The sequence below is a fragment of the Acomys minous genome, assembly GCF_964271855.1.
Source record: "Acomys minous genome assembly, chromosome: 16".
Taxonomy (NCBI): Eukaryota; Metazoa; Chordata; class Mammalia; order Rodentia; family Muridae; genus Acomys; species Acomys minous.
In genome coordinates this window covers 88,028,329-88,052,452 of record NC_140498.1, presented here as the reverse complement: position 1 = coordinate 88,052,452, position 24,124 = coordinate 88,028,329, and the positions used below count along the sequence as shown (strand labels likewise).

The window sequence follows — 24,124 nt, the reverse complement described above, 5'->3', positions numbered from 1 at the left end:
CTAATGGCTCTCAGGGACCTTGCCTCAGCTTCCTGAGTGCTGGGGTTACATATGTGGATCACCTCACCTAGTCCTGGCCGCCCCCACCCCCCATTCATCAGTATTATTTGGCTACCACTGTGGTGGCCATTGTCGGAGGCTGAGGGGCTCGGGTCGGCAAGGCCCCTCTCCACTGCTCAGATGACCATCACCTCACTCTTCACTCCAGCTCAGAGTCACCCCAATTCTGGAGCCATTTTGACAAGTGAACCCAGCATCTATGTGGGGGGGGACAAGGGCTGGTGCTAGACCTGAGGGTTAGGGGGCGGCGGCATTTCCACGATTGTAGGATTAAAGCAAGCTGAGTATGGAAGTGCACAAGGGACTGGCCAGATGACTGTCTCCACCCCCCACCCCCAGGCCAGGGTTTTAGAGCTCAGACCCTCACTGGTTTTTGAGGTTCCTTTTATGGGGGAAAGGTTAGGGTTGATAGAAAGCTGCTGTGGATATAGTTGGCTGTTAGCCCCGGGACACAGGAGTGGGGGACTCAGGGCTCAAAGCTGCCTGTGGGGTAGATTAAATGCAAGACGATGTCTGGTAGAAGGGGAGCTGACACAGGTGTCCCGGAGTTCATCACAGGTTGAAAAACATGGTTTGCAAGATACAGTAGGTTTAGGAAACAAACTTCTCTTAAGGTATGGAGACTTAGTAACAATGTATAACAACGCAGCTACTGTTTTGGTCTAACACAGGAATGCTAGGATGGTGCCCACCCAGTCTGCTGCTAGGTTCCGTGGAAACAGGTCTCCACTGGTCACATCTGACTAGAGCAGCCCTTCTCAACCTGTGGGTCACAACCCCCCTGGAGTCGAGCAACCCATTCACAGCGGTCACCTAAGATGACCAGAAAACACATTTTTCCCGATGGTCTTAGGAACTGAGACACTGCTCTTTTCTCTGGCTCCAAGTGGGTGTGTCCACATGCAGACACGCCCACATGCGGAGTACCCGGAACTGTACTAACGGGTTGTGCCATTAGGAAGGTCGAGAATCACTGGTCTAGAGCTCTGAGAATGATGTGACAGCAGCCGTCAGGAGAGATCACTTGGGGTCTGGTTAGTATCCTCAGTGAGTTGGCTAGGTGAGGTGAGGTTGGTACCAACCCCGGTGAGGCCTTGGTGTTGCCTGCAACCAAGAGCAGGAGACATAGGTGGTAAGTAGCAGAGGGGATCTGGGGACACTTTGACCCCTCAGGCTGACCCCTGTGGCCTAAGCTGAAGAGGCAAGAATGGACTGCAAGGATGGAGGTTCTAGGAAGGCTCTGTCCTCCCGGCCATCCTGCATCCTTGTTGGTCTCTCTCTGGTAGTGGTCCAGGCAGATCCAGACTGTCTGAGACACTTCTAGTGGGAGATGAGTTTGTCCAGATTCCTTTCTCTGATTCCTGTTCCTCTCCTGGGACTGGATCACTGCCATGCCTACACCTCAGGCGGTCGCTCTGGAGGACCCTGCTGTGGCCACACTGCCCCCAGCATCTGCCACTTGCTTCCTGTGTTGCAGGGCTGGGATATGCATAGGCTATGTCTCTCTGCCCTCTGCCCTGTGGCCCCTAGCTGTCAGTCAGACACTAGGGGATTGAAGGCATTTTCCCACATAAGACAGACTGGTAGACATTTGTCCTGAGGACATCCTGGCATTACTCTGGTCCTGGTGGGAATCAGGGGACGAGGGATAAACACCGTCCACAGTGTGGTGGAGGCTAAGACTCTTGCTGGAAAACAGGCTAACGGTTTGCAGGTTTGTAAACTCAATCCTTCTCATCCTCCCTGGATGCTTGTTCCCATTGCATTTGGGAATGGCAGACATCAGGAGGCGAGATGGTGTGGCACGACCTTTCCTGGGAAGGCGTGAACAAATGTCTATTCATCCGAGACAGGGTACAAAGATTACACTAGAGCCTAAGTGGGTGAGCCAATGGGTTTATTGGGGTTACTCACAGAGCATGGGTTGGGGTGGCAGGGGTATGGGTGACCCCTAAGCACTGCATTATCAAAAAGCCTGGAGTTTCCACTGGTGATGCCTCAGGAAAGCTGTACCCCATGGACTTCTCCTGAGGGAGCAGATGGGACCACAGGTGAGGCCCAGGGGCCCTTCCTGCGTCTTCTGCATTCCTAAGGCCCAGTTACCATTCGTTTTGCCTATTCCAGTGCTGTGGCCGTGGGCCCAGGTATTCTGTAATCACCATCACAGCCTCTGCCTCATGATGGCCTTGCTCACAGTACATGGGGAGCAAAGCGGCACCACAGCTGGCTCTCTGCAGGTGGGGAGATATAAGGGGGTTTGAGGGGCCGAGGGATGCCGAGGAAGAGTGTGGCTTCTTGGCAGGGCTGAGGTGCTGCTAGAGGTGGCTGTGGGGGACAAGGGTGGAGCCCAGGGTAGATGAGCAGCAGACTGGCAGTTTCAGAGATGTCTGGATCCTGGGGTGTCTAGCATGGGAGTCAGGAGTGCTGGGATGGCCACAGTAGAGGTCAATGAAGCTTGGCTAGGAGGGTAAGCAGTGGGAAGAATGAGAGGGATGTGGGTAGGCAGGTAATCAGAAGGGAAGTGGTGTGAAGGAGCACACACACACACACATACACACACATACATACATACATACATACATACATACATACATACATACACACACATACATACATACATACACACATACATACACACATACACACACATACATACATACATACATACATACATACATACATACACACACACATACATACATACACATGTGCATACGTACAGCATACACTGACACACAGACATATACACACAGACATATACACACGGAGAAATAGACACACACAGACACACAGATACATACATAAACACACAGATATACACATACAAACATACATACACACACCTGCATACACACAGCATTCACTGATACACAGAGAAACAGACATACACAGACACATAGACACATACATACACACAGACAGAGACACAGACACACACACACACACACACACACACACACATGCATGCACATGTGCACGAATCTGGTCAGATACTCTGACTATCCCGTGCTGAGGGCTGGTGTCACTTCCTGTCAGCTGGTGTGACCACGGATCTTTGTGGACTTCACACAGCGGCCTGTGGGAAGGAAGACATGCTGGTTTCCTCAGCCTTTCTGCCAATTTGAGACCACACATCACACAGGAAGAGGCGGCACCGGGTCCACAGAACCACATGCCCATGTCCTCTCCCAAAGGATGCTCCTGTCTGCCTCACAGGCCCTCACCTTTACCGGCCATGGCTTGATGGGGGTGCCGTCCTTGTCCATGCAGCACAGGGCAGATGTAAATGCTTCGGCCTCCTTGGCAAGCAGGTCCCAGCGGGCATTGTGGCCCAGGTTGCCTGTTGGGTCAGCTGGGTCCAGGATGACAGGTCTGCAATTGTACCAGGGTCAGTCCCAGAGTCCATCTGTGACACTGGCTGGGCTCTCCACTCTCACCTAACACTACAGGGGCCAGGACCCCAGGGACCCCTCAGTGCCCCAGGTGCCCACTATAAGGCAGGGGTAGAAGAGAAGATGGGATGGGAGTGGGGTATAGTGGCAGAGACAGGATGATTGTGCATTTGGAGTAGCCTGGGCTACACAGTCTATTACTAATCACAGTGCTGCGGTTCTCCCATCTACAGATGAAACAGGCATTGCTAATCAACCGCAGCACTGGTTCTACCACCCTCCATCTCAGCATCCATGGCAGACAGCATTACCAAGCTAACCATACATTAGACTGTTTCTTAGTATATACTGTCAGTGTAACATGAGTTTAGGGGACAGTCTTGCTTATCTCCGTCCTCATTGCAGAGGTGGGCAAGATGGTGAAGAACGGCACCTGCTTATACAACCTGGAGGCTGCCGATGTAAAGCTGCCAGATTTAATGCATGCAGATACCAGATGCCTAGTTACACTGGGGTTTCTGAGGACTCGGGAACGCACCTAAGTTTTGAGGCAGTAATCTCATGAGATAGCCCAGGCTGGCTTTGAACTAGAAACCATCTGACCTCAGCCTCTTGATTTCCTTTAATTCCTTTATGTATATAAGTGCTTTGTCTGCATGCATGTCTATGCACATACATGCCTGGTGCCATGGAAACCAAATGAGGTCATCGGGTCCCAGGAACTGGGATTACAGATGGTAGTGAGCCACCATGTGGGTGCTGGGGACACAGCCTAGGTCTCTGCGAGAGCAGCCAGTGGTCTTAACTGCTTCCCACTCCTTCCACCTCAGCCTCTTAAATATTGTGATTAGATGTGATTCTGGAATGCTTTTTTTTTTTTTGTGACATGGTCTCACATAGCCCAGGCTGGCCTTGAACTTGTTTTGTAACTGAGGATGACTTTGAACTTCTGATCCTCCTGTCACCTCCTTATGAGTGTTTGCACCACAGTCGTGCACCACCATATCCAGCTTACGCAGTGATGGAGATGGGGCCCAGGGCTTTGTGCAACCCTCTGGGCAACCCTCTATGAACTGAGGCATACCCAGCTCTCACATTAAATATAAAAAGCATATGAATGTCCCGATCTTGCATGCAAGTGACACAGACCAACACAGTATTCATTGTTTGTTCTCACTTGAGCTGACTGTGGAATCTTGTGTTTATTTCACTTGGCAACCACATTCACAGGTGACCAGGAAACTGACCAATCTCCTCAGGGACTAAAAGTACCACTCTGGGCAGCCACCCAGTTCCAGAGAGTGGGCCCTGCCCTTCTGTCCTCTGCTCTCTATGACACAGGATAAGTGGGTACCAGTGGGTCTGAGGTACAGGAGTCTGGGGGGGGGGCGGTGGGCGGTGACCAAACCTGGGCTTCTGAAGCTGCATCTTCAGGAAGTCGCTGATGTTCTTGTCCTCTGTGCTGTAATTGACGGTCCAATAGATGCAGAGCTGACGGTACTGGCCGACCAGCTCCAGAACGGTGCGGAATCCCTCCGCCATGTTGAACTGGAGGTTCTGGCTGCCTTGCTCCCAGGCGTACACAGTCAGGAGCTCCAGGCCATGCTGAGGGGGCAAGGAGCCCTTCCCCTTGACCATCTTGGTACACTGGGGAAGCAGGAGAAAGGAGATGTGTCTGTCAGTCTATGTTGGCAACACAACAGCTAATGCCTCACACAGGTGTAAGAGGGGCCCCTGGAATTGACAGATGGACCCCTAAAGCTTAACTGAGCACCCGTGTATATCAGATGACTGGCACATGGACATAATTTGTGAGCTCTACTTTTTGGGGGTGGAGGGGGCGGGTAAAGCTCATGGCCTCAAACATTCTAAAGCAAGGACTGTTACCAGCACCCCTCCAAGAACTGTACCCCACCTTGCTTATTGTGAGACAGGTTTTCCTTTGAGTTGGCCAGACTGGCCTTGAACTTGCTCTGTAGCCCAGACCAGCTTGATGTTTCAATCTTTCTGCATCAGTCTACTAAGTAACTTGAGATGACAAGAATTATCAGACCTGGCTTGACCCCACTTTATGCACAGGAAAACCAAGGTCCTCCAGGTAGAACGTGACTGACCTCACATGCTATGCTGTGGCCAAACAGACCCCTGTCCCTTCCAAGGAAAGTCCTCTGGACACAACACCTGGGACCCAGCATGGCTGTGTGTGTGTGGCGCGGGGGCCGGGGGGGGGGGGTACTGAGGGTGACTGATGGTCCCTGGGACTAACCTGTTGGTACCAGTGTTTCACCAGCCGGATCAGGCTCTTGAGTTTGGTGGGACGGGAGCTAATGAAGTCCCGCTGCAGCTCCGTGAAGCAGGTTGAGAATTCACCTGCATTGCTGTAGCTGTGGATGAGGTCTCTGTAGACCTGGGGATCAGGCCTAGAGCCAGACCTCAGCTGGCCTGGACAGAAGGAGAAGGTTAGAGTCACTCTGTCTCCCAGGTGGGCGAGCTTAGAAGCTGGTCTGAGAGACCCTTAGTGTCCTGTTCCCATATCTAAGGGTGATCCAAGACTCGCTGGGAGGTCAACAGTTGTTTTTTAGGGCGGGGGGCATAGATGTGGTACAGCCTAACTTAAATCCTTCATGAGAGTCGGATTCTCTGCCTGGCTCCTCCTCAGCCACCTCTCTGGCCATCTTGGAGAAAGTCTTGACTGAGAGCCTGAGATGTGGTGTCTTTTAACCCCCTCTGATGCCTGCTCAGCCCTACCAGGGAGAGAGGGGGCTCTGGGAGTCATTAGACAAAAAGCCTTCTTCAGATAACAGGGTTCCAGGGGGGCAGGGCCTTGATACCACCATGGCTGGCTCTGAGGACTTAAAGAGAAGCAGACCAGACCAGTTTGTGGAAGAAGAAACAGTCTATGTAGCGTCAAACGGCGGCCTGTCTCGTTCAGTATGTGGGTGCTGGGAAGTGAACTGGGGTCCTGTGGTGGTTTGATAGAGAATGCCCCACCCCCAATAGGGTTATATATTTAAATGCTTAGTCAGGAGACGGGTGAGACTGTTTGGGAAGGATTAGGAGGTGTGGCCTTGTAGGTACGTCACTGGGAGTGAGCTTTGAGGTTTTAAATCCCCACACCAAGCCCAGTCTCTCTCTCTCTCTCTGCCCCTCCCTCCCCTTCCTCCCTCCCTTTCTTTCTCCTTCCCCTCTCCGTCTCCCCCTTTCTCCTTTTCTCTCTCTGCCTGGGGATCAGGATATAGCTTTTAGCTACTTCTCTACCGCCTTCCTGCCATCACGCTTTTCGCCATCACAGTGGACGAATCCTCTGAAGCTGTAAGCAAGCCCTCAAAGCAATGCTTTCTTTTATAGGCATTGCCTTGGTCATGGCGTGTCTTCACAGTGCTAGCACAGTAGCTAAGACAGGTCCTTTGCTAGAGCACCATGTGCTCTTAGTCACCAGGCCAGGTCTCCACCCCCTCACCCAGCATCTTTGTGGGAATCAAACAAAATGGAGTCTTGCCACGCACGACAGGAAAGTTGTGAGAAGTCTACACATCTCGATTGCCTGTGATGTGAATAGGTGTGGCCTGGTTGCACAGTGCCCGGGTCTCTACAACTGCCAGGAACCACTCTGTGTTCCTTTCCCTCCTCTGCCCTATGTCTGGGAACCTCACCAAGGGCATCGAAGGCTGGCAGCACGTCAAAGCTCACGCTCTGGTCTAGCAGGGTCTTCTTGGATGTCAGCGAGAAGCTGAGCACTCGAGGATTCTTTCTCGTGGAGATCTCAAACTTGACATCGAACCTCTGTTTTTGCTGGCACGCCTCCAGCTGAGCCTGGATCTCCGAGATGATCTCTGCCCGGCGGCTGCCTTGTTCGGAGAACTGGCGGAAGCAGCTGAGGAATACCACCAGGTCAGCATCCGAGCGCCCCTGTAGAGCTGTGCCTTTGGCAGAAGATCCGCCCTGGGGAGGACATGGAATGTGGCTTGAGCCCTGAAGTACCCTTTGGTGTCCCACAACCTGTATATGTGCATGCATGTTGAGATCAGAGGTCGGACAATGATGTCTCCATCTATCACTATTACTATGATGATGATGATGATGATGATGATGATGACATGGTCTCTCACTGAGCCTGGAGCTACCAATCCAGCTGTAATGACTGGCCAGTGATCCCAAGGGTCTTCTTCTCTCTTCCTCTGGAGTTAGGGTACTACAGGCATGTTCCACCATGCCCAGTTTATGCAGCTCTGAGGATGCAGCAGAGGGATTCCTGTATACTTTGTAAGCTTTCTACCAACTAAGTAACAATCCCTCTCAGAAAAGAGAATTCTCCTCTCTGGAGGCTTAGCACTCCCAAGGGCTGCCACAAAGGAAGACATACAAAGTCCAGCCCATTTTGCAGATCTTTAGGGAAATCAGTTGATTGTCATTAGGGCTGTTGATAAATGTCTTGTGTTTTTAGCTAAGAAAGAAAGAGATCTGAAAGACCAGCCATTGCTGCACCCCGTAGACACCTCTGGATCGCACTGTGCCTGCGTGGATCTACTCTCCAGCTTTTGGGTGTATCTGCCACCTTAGTTGTGGACATGGACATCACAAGAGCCCACTGGGTGACTGGAGGGGGGGGTCCCATCCCACAGGAGCCCCCTCCCCTGACGCTCCCTGGGTCTCACCTTGACCACCTTGAGCACCTTGATGGTAGAGTTCCGGAAGCAGTTTTCCTTCAGGAAGGAACATATGGTGTCTACCGCTCTCTTCACCTGCGTCAGGAAATGTCGGTCGGGCTGGAGGAATTCACTGATGAACTTGTCCAGGTCCTCAGCAGGGGTCTGGTGAAGGAGGGCCGGCTGTGGAGAGAACAGGCAGGGCTGGCTGGAGCAGGATTCCAGGGACCCCCGAGAGCTGTCCTTCGACAGCCACAAACGATGATGCTTTCACCATCTCCTGCACTGTCTTTCCCCAGGTAGCATGGGAGGGAGGGTCTTGAGTTCCAGATCTGTTTCTAATACTGACGCAAAGCCTGGGTTTCCCCGCCTTTAAATGGATTTGGCCGTTCTTACCCATCTTAGTGTATCTTGCGTGCTAAGCAAGTTAAAATGGTATTGATTGTGGTCCAGATAGGATTTGTCTTTCTGGGTTTTCAGTGGGGAGTGTGGGGGGGGACCTTTAAGAAGTGAAGCCTCGTGTAATGTGCCTTAGGATGGGGTTAAGGTGGTCCTCAGGGAACCCTGAGCAAGTGCTGACAGGAAAATGTGACAAGAGCCAGCCTGGCCCTAAGTGGCATCTTGTCTTGGAGCATGACGAGTTCATTCAACACACATTCTCCCAGCTGTGACGCCGTTCATCATGGCATCCTCAACACAGCCTAGTTCACACCAGTCCCATAACCTTGAGCCACCTTCTCTATAAAGTTGCCTGGCTTCAGGTATTTTGTTACAGTCACAGAAATGGATGAAGACATTAGGCCTTTGGGGGCTGCAGGTGGCTTATGTGTTGAGTTTTTTTTTCTCTCCAAATACACAGCCTGAATATTTGACTGGGGCCTTACTTAGAGATAAGGAGTGTGCTGACTTGTGTACTTTAATTTTTGTCAACTTGACAAGAACTAGGGATGGAGCCGGGCGTGGTGGTGCACGCCTTTAATCCCAGCACTCGGGAGGCAGAGGCAGGCAGATCGCTGTGAGTTCGAGGCCAGCCTGGTCTACAAAGTGAGTCCAAGATGGCCAAGGCTACACAGAGAAACCCTGTCTCGAAAAACCAAAAACAAACAAACAAGCCAAAAAAAAAAAAAAAAAAAAAAAAAAGAACTAGGGATCATCTGGAAAGAGGAAACCTTGGCTGAGAGAAAAAAACCACCTCTATCATATTGACCCATAGACAAGCCCGTGGGCCATTTTCTTCACTAATGATTGAAGTGGGAGGGCCCAGCTCACAGTGGGTGGTCGCATGCCCTGGAGAGGTGGTCTTAGGTGTTCTGAGCAAGCCATGAGGAGCAAGCCAGTAAGCAGAATTCCACTGTGGCCTTTGCTTCAGTTTTCTGCCTTGACTTCCCTCGGTGATGGGCTGTGGTGTGTGAGTGTAAGCCAAATAAACTAGCTGCTTTGGGTTGTGGTGTTTATCACAGCAACAAGAAGCAAATTAGAACATGGAGGCAAAAGAGAGTGAATGGGACGCTGGGCGTGGTGGCGCACGCCTTTAATCCCAGCACTTGGGAGGCAGAGGCAGGTGGATCTCTGTGAGTTCAAGGCCAGCCTGGTGTACAAAGCGAGTCCAGGACACCCTGGCTACACAGAGAAAACCCTGTCTTGAAAAAAAAAATAAAAAATAAAAAGTGAAGAGAGTGAACGGGATAAGAGAAACCCAGGGTTCAGCCAGGCACAGGCTTTGATCTCAGGAAGCTCGTGCGTGAGTGCGGACTGCACTGCATATTAAGGCAGTTTATTTTTCCCAAGGGTTACTTGGGCACTGGCTGAGATGTGACCTCTTATGAAGGTCAGCTCTCCAGAGGGGTGGCAGCTGTCACCATCAGCACTCCTAGTGACTGGAAGGGTATTTCCTGGCAATAAAGAGACCTGGAAGGGATCTAACAGTGCCCACCACCCCAGTGTCCTGTCTCTTTAAAAATATAAAAACATGTATTTATTATGTGGCATATGGTGTGTGTGTGTGTGTGTGTGTGTGTGTGTGTGTGTGTGTGTGTGTGTATGCAAGCACGCACCACAGATCATCTGTGGAGGTCAGAGGACAATTCGGTGGGGTCAGTTCCCTCCTTCCACCTTCATGTAGGTTCAGAGAACTGAACTCAGGTTGTCAGGCTTGCGGGCAGGCACTTTACCATCTGGACCAGAGCCCTGTCTCTTACCATCACATCCCAGGGTGGCACCAGAGTCCCATCCCCACTCTGAAGGCAGACTTGTGACTCCAGGGCTGCTGCCTCCTGGGCTAACAGCTCCCAGCTGCCCTGGGCCACGTTCCAGGTGGGATCCGCAGGGTCCAGGACTAGAGGCCTGGGAACAGAGCAGGTGGTGGCAGGGAAGGACAGTCAGTTATGAGCATCAGGGAGGGGCTGGAATGGGATTTGGGGACTGGAAGGAATGTTAGATGGAGCCTAAGTCAGCTCTTGGGGCCCTTAACGCTAATGGTGTTTAATTGTGCTAATCAAATAGGCTCTGGGGTCCTCTTGGGCTTCCTCATCAGAATCCAGAGTCAACAAGGAGGATGGGATGGGTGGACCAAAGCCTACCATGGCTCCCTCCTGGGTACATGAACTCCAGGAGAGAGCGGGAAGAGGGGGCAGATGCTGGGGTGTATGCACCTGGCTTTCCGAAGCTGGCCGAGAAGGTGTGCCCTGAGGGCCGGGTCCTGCACGCTGTAGTTGACTGTCCAGTAGACACAGAGCGACTGATGCTGCTGGACCAGCCTCAGGACAGTCCGCAGGCCTTCAGCCATGCTGAACTTCTGCTTCTCACAGCCTTGCTCCCAGGCAAAGACTGTCAGGAGCTCCAGGGCGTAGGCTGGGGGCAGAGGGGCACCCGCTGCCTCTCCTCCTTTATTTCGAGTAGCAACCTGTCACCCAACCAGAGATCAGTCAATGTGGGTACCTACTCTAGGCTAGCCCTTAGGATTTAAGGAGTGTGTGTGTATGTGTGTGCGTTAAAACAAAGCCTCAGAAACACCAGATCCCAGAGACTACCTGGATGATGTTTTGTGTTTTATAGATGGGGAAACTGAGGGTCTGGAGGAGGGTTGTGACTTGTCCCAGGTCAGACCGTAGACAGACTGTATCTCACATTTGGGTGGTATTTCTCTTAAGGAGTGCAAGGAACTAGCTGTACAGGAATAGGAGCTGCAACGTGTCCATCATGGTAGCAGGTGGCAAACGTGGGTGCTGGCTGGTGCTTGTAGAATACACAGTGATGGTGAACTAAGGATGTTGCAGGTCCAGAACTTGGGTTCATCTTCAGCATCCTTGATAGCCACTCACTGCCTAGCTCTGGGTCTGACTTAGCATCCTTGTGACTGTTACAGGAAGCCTTTTGGGATGTGTTGATTTAACAGCTAGCTTCCACCAACCCACAGGCTAAAACTGTTACCAACAGCCCGTGAGACTATAATAGAGTTTTCCCTGTTTGCTGTTAGTCACCATTGTATTTGAGAATTGTTTTGATTTAAGAATTTTGGGTGGGGGTGTGTGTGTCAAGACAGGGTTTCTCTGTGTGTAACCTTGGCTATCCTGGACTCGTTTTGTAGACCAGGCTGTTCTTAAACTTACAGAGATCTGCCTGCCTCTGCTTCCCCGAGTGCCACCACGCCTGGCTGATTTAAGACTTTTTTTTTCTTTTTTTGTAATATTTTTGAGACAGGGTCTCTCTATGTAGCCCTGGCTGTCCTAGAACTCACCGAAATCTACCTGCCTCTGCCTCCCAAATGATGGGATTAAAGGCGTGCACCACTACCTGTGGCATAGGCTATTTTATTCTGCTACCATGAAATGTCAGGAAACTCCTCACAGAACGTGGAATTTGGTGACTTAAATCTGGTTGTTTGTATCCCAGTCCAGGTTAAACTAGCTTTTATCCCTTTAAGGGGAGAGCTGGGTTTTGTTTTTGCCAATGGCATGAGTGTGAACTGGCCTTGAGAGAAGGGCTTGCAAGAAAGAACATTCTAGAAGCTGCCCAGGATACAGTACAATGAGAAGAGATTGTCAGCACTTGGAGGTAAAGACCATGACAGTGTGGCTTCCTGGTAGAGGTGAGTGAGGGTATTCACCTGGAGGTACCAGTGTTTGACCAGTAGCATCAGGCTCTTAAGCTTGACTGGACGATTGTTCATGAAGTTCCTTCGGACCTCTGCGAAGCAGGCCGCATGCTCCCCAGCCTGGCAGCCGCTGCTGAGGAGGGAGGAGTACACCTGGGGCTGAGGTGTGGCGCCAGAATTCAGTGGCCCTGCAGAAGCACAGAGCAAGAGTGTGCCACCAGCTCACCTGTGCACGCTTATTGGTGTCATTAAGCTCAGCATTAATGGCTCAACTCAGCTACCAGCCGTGAGCTAAAAATCAATGTCAGAACTAGTAATCTGTCTTAGCTTCGATGCAAGATGTAACCCAGGCTGGCCTGGAACTTGTAGCAATTCTCTTGCCTCAGCTTTCCAAGTGCTGGGATTATAGGCATGTGCCATCGGTTCATAGTTTTCACAACCTGCCCCCGACTCTACAATGAGTTTTGGAGCAAGACAGGCCTGGGTTTAGATCCAAGCTGTGTGGATTGCCCCTGGGTCTCAGCTTTCTCATGTGTTAAAGGAGCTCACGAGGCTGGAGAGGTGGCTCAGTGGATGAGAGGGAATTGTCCCACCCACCCGAAGAGCTCCCAGTAACAAGACACAAATGAGGATGTGGTCCAGCACCACAAAGGGGTATGCCTCAAGGATGGGAGATTTAGTACATCAATAACTTGAAACTGGGGGCCCAGATAGATGGCTCAGTGGTCAAAAACACTAGCAGAGGACTTGGGCTCAATTCTTGATATCCACAAGGCGGTTTACAATCTTGTGTTAACTCCAGTCCTGGGGGATCTGGCACCCTCTTGTGGCTCCTGCAGGTACTGCATGCATGTAGCATACTAGCAAACACTCACACACACAAGATAAAAATTAAGAAAGAAGAAGAAGAAGAAAAAAAGCACCCTACAATTTGAAACTGGACCTAGATTCACACGTCTATGATCTCAAAAGACTTGGGAGGCTGAGGCAGGGGGATGGCACCTGGGTTGCATATCAAGACCCAGTTTAAAGTAAAGTAAGTGGTGGAAATTAAGAGAACAGCAGAGACAGGGCAAAAAACCTGAAGGCAGAGAAGAGAGAAAACAGAGGGGCGATGTTCAAACAGCTGCACAGGTGGCTAGTTTTGGGGAAGGTTTGATGATTGCTTTAAGATTTCTAGAGTGATTTTCAGTGCTTGGTGAATCCAAGGATTATAATAGGTACCTTCAACCCCCTCACCCCATGGTTCCTGGTCCCCCTGGGGTCCCCCAACTGTCTTACCCACAGCATCAAAAGCAGGTAGCACACTGATGTCTACCCAGCCGCTGAGGTCTGTGGACACCAGCTGGAGCTGCAGGGCGTTGGGCCTGGTCTGTTCAGCAAACTGAAGGCTCTGTCCAGGCACCGGGTCCTGACACCAGGACTGCAGCTGGGTTTGTATATCACACAGGATCTCTGCTTGATGAGACCTCTGATCCTTGAAGTCCCGGAGAGCTTTATAAAAGATGACAAGCTCCACATCGCAGCTGCCCCTGAGGTCCGTGCCACGGCCGAAAGAGCCACCCTGTTGAGGGAAGTGCAGCTCAGACACTGGATGCCCCAGCCACCTGGAAGTTGTGGTGACCTGGCATGTGAATTTTGCCGATGTTGGATCTGAACCTCACCCGAGTCCCAAGGCCCAACCCTCAGGAGCCTCAAGAGCTGAGTTCTATGGCCCACTGAGTCAGACCAGTGTATGGCTGATAACCTGGGAGGGAGTTCAGGCAGTGACCCTTATTATCCCCATCTATATAACCTTAGCACCAGAAAGTGCGTGTCTGGGTCCTTGAGACCAGTGAGGCTGTGTGTACTCTGTGGGCCTGGCCCAGCCAACCACTCACCCACACATGCGCTCAGGGATTTAATTCACTACAGTTGGTAAACAAACAGACAGTCCTTGGCTTTTGACTTTCCTTAGTGCTTTCCAGGGAAGGGAGGGGTGCTGGGGACTAGAGTCTCAGACTTGATATACTGCCTCCTCTCTCTCTCTCTCTCTCTCTGTGTGTGTGTGTGTGTGTGTGTGTGTGTGTGTGTGTGTGTGTGTGTGTGTGTGTGTGTGTGTGTGTTGGGGAGGTCTCCATCTATGTAGGCCAGGTTGACCTTGAACCCAAGAACCCCCTGCTTCTGCCCTTCAAGTGTTGGGATGGCAGGCATGTAACTACCACCAGGCTTGGTGAGATTGATTGATTGGTTGATTTTTAGGATACTGTGGTTAAGCATTGGACAGGTCTTAGCAGAGGGGAGGGGTGTGAAAGAGCTGAGCCCCAGGGAGGTGGGACAGGAGGGAGAACATGTTCCAGGAGACCCAGTGATGAGCCCTCCCCCTGGTGAGCCTGGAGCCGGTGAAATGGTCACCAGGAGGCCAGGAAGCTGCCAGAACTGGCCTCATGGCCTTCAGGGGAAACGGAAGATTTTTGAGCTCAAGACAGAAGTGATCTGATTGTTTTTACAGTGATTTTGAAGCAGCAACAACAACAATAACAGCAAAATTTCAGACACCTTATGGGGGTGTAGCTCAGTGGTAGAGTAATTGCCTCAAGTAGCAAGACCCAGGCATCAGTAAAAAAAACAAAAACAAAAACAAAAAAACAAAAACAAAAAACAAAAAACAAAAAACAAAACAATAACAACAACAACAACAACAACAAGAAAAAAAACCCCCCAAAACCAAAATCAAGTCAGACCAAAAGAACAAGAAAATTGTATGGTTGAAAGCAGAATAAGCCAGATGTAGTAGCTCATGCCTTGTAATCCCAGTTCTAGATACACCGAGGCAGGAGGATTGCCTAGAATTTGAGGCTAGACTGGGCTACATAGTTCCTGGCCAGCTTTTGCTACATGTGAGCCTCTATCTTGAAAAAAAAAAAAAAAAGAGTTCCAAACACAAATATTTAAATAATAAATAGAATAAATAAGAAGAAAGCAAAGCAAAAGCAAAAACAAGTCACCAAAATCTGCAAACTGTCCTTAGCTTAACTGGCTTGGCTTTCGATGACACAGCAGCATGGCCACTGTGCCGGATGAACGTGCCCAGCATAGGATCCTGCAAACATGGGAACACTAGAGGACAAGCCAGGCTAGCTATGACGTAGGACATCTGGAGATGCTGAGGCCTATATTATAAATGTAGTTTTGATTTACCTTATTTCCAGATCAAATTAGGATACGACTCTGTTTTAAGCCGAGGAGCTTCTGTTTGTCTACACCCAGCCAGCAATCCACATTTCCTAGGACACCCAGCTCCCCTGTCTTATCTTTGCCCTGTTTCGGACCCTCCTTGCACACCGTGGTTCCCCAAAGGCATCCCAGTGGCACCTTCACCTTAGGACTCACCTTGCTGACCCTGGAGGCTTTGTATACGCACTTCTCCCGGAGGCAGCGGAGGATGGCGTCGATGGCCTGCCTCACTTGCTGCTGGAAATGGGGGCTTGGCTTCAGGTGGTCGTGGATGAAGGAGTCTAGCTCCTTGCTGGGGATTTGGGACAGATCTGGGCCCATTCCTGACTCAGCAGTGTAGACGGTGGCTTTACTGGCTGTTGGCTTCGGCACAGATGGGACCTTGGTGTTTGCTTTTGGGAGTCTTGGAGCTGGATTTGAAGGTTGCAGGCTCCCTGTCCTTGGTGGCACAACACCATGGCCTTTGTCGTCTTCAAAGGCCTGGCTAGGTCCTTGTCGGATGGGGTGGCCCAGACCCAAGATCCCAGCACGTGGAAGGCCCTGGAAAGTGATAAGTCAGCCTTGTCAGCCAGGGCAGAGGTGTCTCTCAGCACCCAGCCTTTCTCTCAGCTCCTCCCACCATAACTGAGGTGACTGAGGCTTGGGGAAGGAAGGGAGCCATGGGAGATGTGGGCCTTGGTGTACAGCAGGCCAGATGCCCTGCTGGGGTAATAGCTATGAGAAATTCTAGATGGATGGGCATACCCAGAGGACGGGAGACACCCTAGGCAGCCCCAGGTGCTCTTCTCCGAGGTGGGTGACAGCGTGACACTCCGCCCTCCCTCCCCCACTGTTGCACCCCACAACCCTTGGCACATCAGGGCAAAGCCTGAGGTCCCTGGTGTTTCCTCACTCACCGGCCCCTCCCAAGGCTGCACAGGGACTCCTGACTCCTGCAGGAGGCACCGCTGATTAAAGCAGGACTCAGCCTCCTTGGCCAGCACATCCCAGCGCCAGGCTGTCCCGTTTCCCAGGTCCCAAGTCGGGTCAGCTGGATCCAGGATCACAGGCCTGTAATTCCAGAGACAAGAAGGCTCAGGGCAGTGAAAGGGTCAGAGTTAGGGCAGACCTGGAGCTCACCCAAGCTTTGCCCTTTCCAGCTTGTGGGGCGGATTGTTGACCTCCTCCTTCCAGCTCAAGTTTCCTCGTTGGCATAAGGATGACATAATCTGCTCTGGTGGAGCCCGGTCCAGGTTTGAATGAGAACAGTTCCCCATAGGCGCACATATTTAAATTCTTGTTCCCCTGGTTGGTGGAACTATTTGGAAAGGATAAGGAGGTGTGGCCTTGTTGGAGGAGGGGTGTCACTGGGGGTAGGGGTGGGCTTTGGGGTTTCAAAAGACTCTTTCCTCTCTATTCCCTCTTTATTCTCTCTTTATTCTCTCTAGTCTCTCTCTGTCTCTGTCTGTCTGTCTGTCTGTTTCTGTCTCTCTCTGTGTCTGTCTGTCTCTCTGTCTCTGTCTCTCTCACTCTGTCCTCTCTCTCTCTCTCTCTCTCTCTCTCTCTCTCTCTCTCTCTCTCCCTCCCTCCCTCCTGCCTGTGGGTCTTCTATGCTTTGCTTTATAAGTTGCCTTGATCATGGCGTTTCTTCATAGCAATAGGAAAAAAAAAAACCCTAAGGCATACAGCTACACAGCAGAGGTACATGAGAGTAAACAGCGTCCACCCCCAGGGACTCTAATTCACACCCTGTTCTGGGTGTACGTATTCATTTGGTTCATATAAACCAATGCGCACAAAACTGCTCATAACAGTTCATGATTCCTCCCCCAAACAAGCCCCAGCTAAAGAGCTGAATGGAATTCACAGCGTGACAAGTTCACACAAAGAAATGCTTCACATCAGCAAAGAAAGAGCGAGGCGCAGCTATAGGGGTGGACCGCAAACACTTAATGTGAAGGAAGAGAAGCCAGACAGAACAGATTCCATCCATCAGGACTCAATACCAGGCGAGAGAGAGGCTGACGATAAAAACCAGAACAGGGCTGCCTGTACAGTGCTGCTGACTAGGAGGGGCCCACTGGCATGCTGGACGTGTTCTGTGGCCTGAGTTGTGGCTTCACGGCTGTCATCAGTGTATGAGCGTCACATGTCAATTAAACAGGCACAACAACACGAGCCCTGGGTATGGTTCCAAATTTCCCCAAGTGTTTAATTAACCAGGACTAACTAATTCCCCTAGAGTGTGGGACAGGAGAGCAGGCGGTGGGAGCCGAGGAAATACCTGGGTCTTTCAAGCTGCCTCCGCAAGAACTCCCCAACGACAGGGTCCTCCAAACCATAGTTTTCTGTCCAGAAAATGCAGAGGTGCTTGTTCTGCTGGATCAAAGCCAGGACAGTCCGGAGCCCTTGGGCCAGGCTGAAGGTGTCCTTCCTACATCCCTGCTCCCAGGCAAAGATGGTGAGCAGCTCTAAGGCATAGCTGGGGGGCAACACGATCCTCGAGCTGGCCTCCTGTGTCTGTACCTGTGAGCCGAAGGAAGGGTTTGACTCAGTGAGGAGGGATGGAGCTGGGGCTCACAGTACCCCACGGCCTGAGACTGGGGCAGTACCCTGCTTCCTCGGTTTCCCCCAGCACCCAGCACACCTGACTCCCAGACCCGGTCTTTCTTATCTGCCTGCTGTGGGGTTTCAGACTGACATGGGGATGGAGGGACAGGAAGGAATGAGAGTCAAGCCAGAGAGGAGAGGGTGGCCAGAGAGGAGCCAGCAGAGAGCCTGACTTTGGTCGCTTTCCCCCAAATAAAAAGAGGCAGGTCTAGGGGCACCATCAGATTGGAGAAGATGGGGGGAAAAGGCACCAAGGAGTCATGTGCTTTCCTATGGCACAGGGTATACGGGGTGGTCATGCTTTACACATTCCTCAGGGCCCTGTCTCTCCTCCTCTGCACACATGATTTCTGAATCTGTATCGCATCCTAGGGACGCCACGCGCTAGGGAGGGAGGGGCCCACACCCCTAAATGAGACACACTGGCTCTCCAGAAGTGACTTGTCTGGCTAGAGGTGCCCAGCAGCCCTGCCTCCCCCCATCCCCCCACTCTGCTCATCTTCTGGGTGCATGGCACATAAATAAGTCTGGGCACATGGGCGCCTACCACTCAGGTATTGGAAGGACCTTCTAGAACTCAGGAAGCCTGGCTCCATAGTTTGCTCTGATTTCCTCTTCCCTTTCACCCGCTCCCCTCCATTTTGAAAGAGGGTCCCCGAGTAGCCCAGGTTAGTGGCCTGAAGTTTACTATTTGGTGGTGAGTGATCTTGAACTCAAGGTCTCCAAGGGATGGCAGGTGTGTGCCACCACACCTGAACCTCTTGGCTTGTTTGTTTGTCTGTTTTAACAGCTCACAACCATCTGTAATGAGATCTGGGGCCCTCTTCTGGTGTGCAGACATACATGTATATGTAATAAATAAATAAATAAATCTTAAAAAAAAAAAGCAAATGGAGATCAGAATCTTCTCACACCCAAACCTGCCTACAATGAGTGGCTTACTGGAGCCAAGGTATGTGCCCCAGGATTTGCGGGGAGCTCATTCATCTTCAGGCAGAAGCAGGGCACCCCACAACCCGCCATTGCATCAGAGCTGCTAAAAAAGAATAAATGGATCAGGAAGCCATTCTGAGGCGGGGGGGGGGGGGGCGCGGGTCAGAGCTCATCACCACAAACCCAACAAGAAAGCTTCGTGCACGGATTCACGGGAGATTCATGTTAGAAAGTGGGGACAGAGAAAAACATCTCAAGATCTTCACAAACTAATCATTCGGCGGAGAAATTAGTATACCTGCCAACATTGAAATTCAACTATTTCTAGTGACAAATGGCTCTTAAGGACAGCAGAAGGGCAATCCACGGACTGGGAGAACACATTCGAGTTACTAAGTAAATAGGGACCAACATCCACAATATGTAAAGAGCACCAATGAATCAACAAGAAGGCAGCTCCCAAGCAAAAACCATAGACAAAGAACACAGCAGGTGCTTCCTAGAAAGAGGATAAAATGGTCACTAAGAAAGATGGACCAACCAGTCTTTGGCGGCAGGAAGGAGTCACTCAAGCGGCCTTACCTGGCGGTACCAATGTTTGACCAGCAGGATTAAGTTCTTAAGCTTGGCCGGGCGAATGTTCACGAAGTTCTTTCGGAGCTCTGTGAAACAGGCTGCGTGCTCCCCAGCCTGGCAGCCACTGCTGAGGAGGGAGGAGTACACCTGGGGTGTGGGCTTGACTCCAGAGCGGGGTGGTCCTGGGGGCATCCAAGGCAGTGGATTAGGAAGGACACTGTGTGTGCTGAACTCAGCCTGTCTCTGGGAGGGCAGCTGACTTTGGGGGAGGGGCTTGGAGAGAGGAGGGGCGGGATTTCAGGGTGGCTAACCGGGAGAGGAGCTTCAGGCTAAGGCAGTGGTGTCAGGGGCCTGGTTGTTGTGGTCAGGAATTGGTCAGAGTGAGGAACAGGTGACCAATGGCCCTACACCTTGTCCTTATTCTCGGATGCAGATGGAGGCGTATTTTGGAATAAGTCTAGCATATTATAGGTAGAGCATCTTAGATAATTCAGATTTCTCAGGCATCAAGAGAGCACTTTCACTGGCCCCGTTTCCACACAAAAGCCTTTGCTTTCAGAGCTGAAGGGAGCCAGAACGTCCCTGTGAGGGCCAGGCACCCACCCCAGGACCACAGACCCAGGGTACTAGGCCTTCCTGGCTCCTAGGTGTCTAAATTTTTTTTTTAAAGATTTATTTATTTTATTTATTGCATATGACTGCTTTATCTGCAGAAGAGGGTATCCGATTACATTATAGATGGTTGTGAGCCACCATGTGGTTGCTGGGAATTGAACTCAGGACCTCAGGAAGAGCAGGTGGCGCTCTTAACCACTAAGCCATCTCTCCAGCCCCCTAGGTGTCTAAACTTAATACAGGTAGGCAAGAAATGGAGGTCCAGAGATGCCTAGGGGCTCTCCCCAGTCACACAGCAAAGTGGGTAAAAGGTCAGAACGCAATGACCAATCCTTCTCCTAATGGTGGTGCCTCCAACTCTGGATCAGGCCAGGGACCCCTCACCTAGGACATCAAAGGCAGGCACCAGGGTGACATCCATCCAGTTTTCCTGGTCTGCCGATGCCAGATGAAATTGCAAATCCCCAGATGCTTTTGGCTCAGAAAACTGAAAAGTCAGGCCAGGCCCAGGGTGGCGACCCCAGGACTCCAGCAATGCCCGCATGGCACCCAAGGTCTCTGTGGGACAGGTCCTCTGGTCCTCATAGCTCCTGAAGGAGTTGAGGAAGATGACAAGTTCGACGTCACAGCCACCCCTGAGAGCTGTGCCCCGGCCATGGGCTCCTCCCTGTGAAGAAGAAAGACAGCTGGGGACTTCACACTCCAGTTCTGCTCCCCATGGGGGCTCCCAATGGACGTGTGTGTGTGTGTGTGTGTGTGTGTGTGTGTGTGTGTGTGTGTGTGTGTACACGCGCGCGCTCACGCACGTGTGGAAACCCAAGGGTGATGTCAGGACTCATCCCGGATCACTCTTCCACTTTACTCACTGATGCAGGATCCCTAGAGCTCTCCAATATGGCTGCTCTCCCTGGCCAGCCTGCTCTGAGGAAGCCCTGTGTTTACCTTCCAAGGCTGGGAGGGACCACGGGTGGCTACCACGTCCACCTGGCATTTTTGTGGGTTCTGGGTATTTGAGCTCCAGAACTCATGCTTGTGTGGCAGAGGCCCTAACCACTGAGATTTCCCTTCAGCCTCCACTCTTAGACCTTCAACTCCAAGGGTGCTTGGGAAGTTCATGCCCTTTGTGGCAGCGAGCACAGACGTATGCCATGACAGGCCTAGACCCTTCTCATGGTTTTTGGTCTCAAAGTTTCTACCCTGAGGATTCAGGATGGACACTTCCATGGCCTGTGCCCTGTGCCCTGTGCCCTGTGCCCTGCATCTGTCACCTGCTATCTGCTCCCAGCACACAGCCACCCTGCTGTGTGGTCACATACGGTGGCAGATCCTGGCACGTGAGCCTGAGCACAGGACCGCAAGAGTCAGGTTGAGGCACAGGACCCACCCAGTCTGGGGCTCTTTGCCACGCCCCCTCGCTGCTGATTCTTGAGTTGTGTGTGGAGGGATAGGAAATTGCAGAGGAAATGGCCACTGGGCAGCTTCCGGTCTCACATGTGAGCACCCCACCCTCCCTAAGAATGCTGGGAGGAAGGACCACTGTACCCTCTCCTTCCAAAGGAAAAAATGGAAAAACAGGGAGGGGCCACTTCATCTCTCTTTCCTGAAGCCAAAAGAGAAGAGTGAGGCCTCTGCTGATCCCTCAGTGATGCCGTGAGAGAGTCTTTCTCTCTTATATGGTCCTGGCTCATTTATGGTTTTCAAACCCATGCCATGAGGAAGTTAAAGGTCTGGACCCACGGACCCTGTCCTGTTTGGGAGACTGAAAGGAGAATTTCCAGCCAGTACCCATAATCCTAGCACGCAGGGGCCAAGTTAGGTCTGATATTGGCTGTTTACATCCCTCACCTGAGTGCACAGCTGCTCCCTAGCACCTGCTGTGTGCAATTTTGCCCTAATTGCTCCTGGCCATGGGGTATATAGGCTGGGGCGTAGGGAGATATTTGTGCAGCTTCCAGAGGGGCCTTATCTCTGCTAGGGAAGACTTTTTCCAGTGAGGCCTTTTAAGGTAAGCACCCCCTTCCCTAGGCTCAGTAAGGGAGCCCAATGAAGTCCTTGGCTCCCCAGAGTGGCCTTTGGTGGATTGCTTCTCTGTTCGTCCATCTTGTGGGGCCTTAGGAGGAGGGTAGATGTTGCTCACAGGCCCCTTCCACCCAACTCCCCAGAAGGAATTGAGCCAATACCCTGAGAGGCGGAAGCAATTCTGTATCTCTCAGGCCACCAGCCCCCTTCCACATCTCCAGCTCAGATGCAGCCTCAGGGAGCTGGCAGGTGGCCTGAGACCTACCCAGGACGATCTCTAAGCCCCTAGCACCCCTCTTAGGACCCCATGATGCCCCCCGCATCGCCAGGCTTTTCCAGGATTAAGGCAGCTCACAGTGTATCTCCCAGCTCTCTGAGCAGCCAAGTGTTATAAAGGGTAGCGTGGCACAATGCTCATACGACACAGTGTGGCTTGGAGTAGTACCTGGGCTGCATTTTGCCTCAGTTTCCCCTTTCATAAAGCTGCCAGTAATCCCTACCTCAGGGACCGTGAGGAGTGAGGGAGTCAGTGCAGGTTGAACCAGGTCATGTTTATTGCTACTTAGCATTTTCTCAAAGATTGGAGCACAGTGAGTGTGCGTGTGTCATCCCCCAGTCTCCGATCAGTGACGCTCAGGGCAGTGTGAGGTCTAAAGTCTGAGTGAGTGAGTGAGGGAGGGAGGGAGGGAGTAAGTGAACAAGGCAGCCTTTAAGAGAGCATAGGAAGCCATCAGGTGGCCCAGTGTGCTCCTGGCTGGACCCTTACCCTAGATGTGTAACTTGGCCTCTTGATGCCTCAGTTTCCACCCAGAGACACTGCTTAAGGTAACAACCGAGCCATCCCTCAAGAAGACCCTGCAGGTGCCTGTCTTGGGGTGCCCCACCTTCTCACCTTGGCAATCCTTATCACCCGTGGTCTCTGTGACCCTAGAGCTCCCCGCTCCCGTAGGGCGATGTCCAGGGCCTGCAGAGCACCTCTCACAGCTGCTGTGAACTCAGGGAGTGGGTGCAGGCTGTGGGCCACCAGCTTGTCCAGAGCTCCGGCTGGTGTGTGGTACAGGTCCATGTTGACTTGTGCCCCAGCAGAGTTTCGTTTCTCTCGAGGCTTCTCAAGGTGCTCCCTGAACCAACAGGCAGGGTGTGCCCGGCTTAATCACCTCCTTCTAGCTTTGCTCTCTCACTTTCATTTTCTCCTCCTTCCTCGTTTCCTCTCTTCTCAGCAGCTCAGGGTGTTGTTGAAAGTATCTGTCCATGGCTCTGCTGTGTGATTTCTGCCCCTGGGCAGCCTGGTAACACTAGGGACCAGGCTAACTGGTTCTTTGGGTCAGTTGAGGCTTCCTGATATCCTACTTAGGGGCCCAGGATAGGCTGCACACAGAGAAGAACCTCAGAACCTCAGAACCAGGCAAGAAAAACACAGAATTAGCCAGGCGGTGGTGGTGCACGCCTTTAATCCCAGCACTTGGGAAGCAGAGGCAGGCAGATCTCTGTGAGTTCGAGGCCAGCCTGGTCTACAAAGTGAGTCCAGGACAGCCAAGGCTACACAGAGAAACCCTGTCTTGAAAATCCAAAATAAAAAAATAAAAAGAAAGAAAGAAAGAAAAAGAAAAACACAGAACTTTCCTCTCCCCTCACCCCACTTCTCATCAATTGTTTTGCTGTGCCGCCCTGGGTTAACCTCTCTGGGCCTCAATTTTTCCATCTGTGAGATGGGATTATGTTTATGAGCCACCACTGAATGCTTGCTGGTGATCTGAATATAAATGTCACCTCACTCAGTCATCTCAAAATCTTGCAAGGTGAGGAGGTCAGCTGCCTTTGTTGTAGAGACAGGGTGGCGGAAGGACAGAGGTAGACTAAAGCCACCTGCTATCACACAGCAAGGCTCTCAGAGCGAGAATTTGAACCCAGGTCTTCCACTCTCCAGGCATTCTGACATTTTGCTCCTTGCCCTGCTGAGGCACGAGGTTGCTCCAGGAGGAGGC

General features: G+C 51.7%; 1 protein-coding gene across 1 annotated transcript; it reads right to left on the bottom strand.

The window, feature by feature from the left end:
* Nucleotides 1-2,731: 2,731 nt before the first annotated feature.
* On the bottom strand, nt 2,732-23,270 carry OAS3 (2'-5'-oligoadenylate synthetase 3). Its single transcript, XM_084762096.1, has 16 exons — nt 23,032-23,270; nt 20,505-20,787; nt 19,512-19,687; nt 17,671-17,912; nt 16,304-16,457; nt 15,564-15,947; nt 13,473-13,755; nt 12,204-12,379; nt 10,750-11,000; nt 10,297-10,441; nt 8,108-8,281; nt 7,106-7,394; nt 5,719-5,894; nt 4,861-5,099; nt 3,285-3,432; nt 2,732-3,136 (listed from the first exon to the last, which is right to left on the bottom strand). Exons 1-16 carry the CDS (start codon nt 23,203-23,205, stop codon nt 3,125-3,127), a joined length of 3,306 nt encoding a protein of 1,101 aa, XP_084618222.1. The 5' UTR covers nt 23,206-23,270; the 3' UTR covers nt 2,732-3,124.
* Between the last annotated feature and the right edge of the window lie 854 nt (nt 23,271-24,124).

Excerpts from the sequence above, each read along its gene's own strand:
- OAS3 (XM_084762096.1), bottom strand. The coding sequence starts at position 23,205 with ATGGACCTGTACCACACACCAGCCGGAGCTCTGGACAAGCTGGTGGCC. Across the intron at positions 15,948-16,303 it reads TGCAGCCTTGGGAGGGGCCG|GGCCTTCCACGTGCTGGGAT; the intron begins GTGAGTGAGGAA and ends ATCACTTTCCAG. Across the intron at positions 12,380-13,472 it reads ACCTGCTTTTGATGCTGTGG|GGCCACTGAATTCTGGCGCC; the intron begins GTAAGACAGTTG and ends GTGCTTCTGCAG.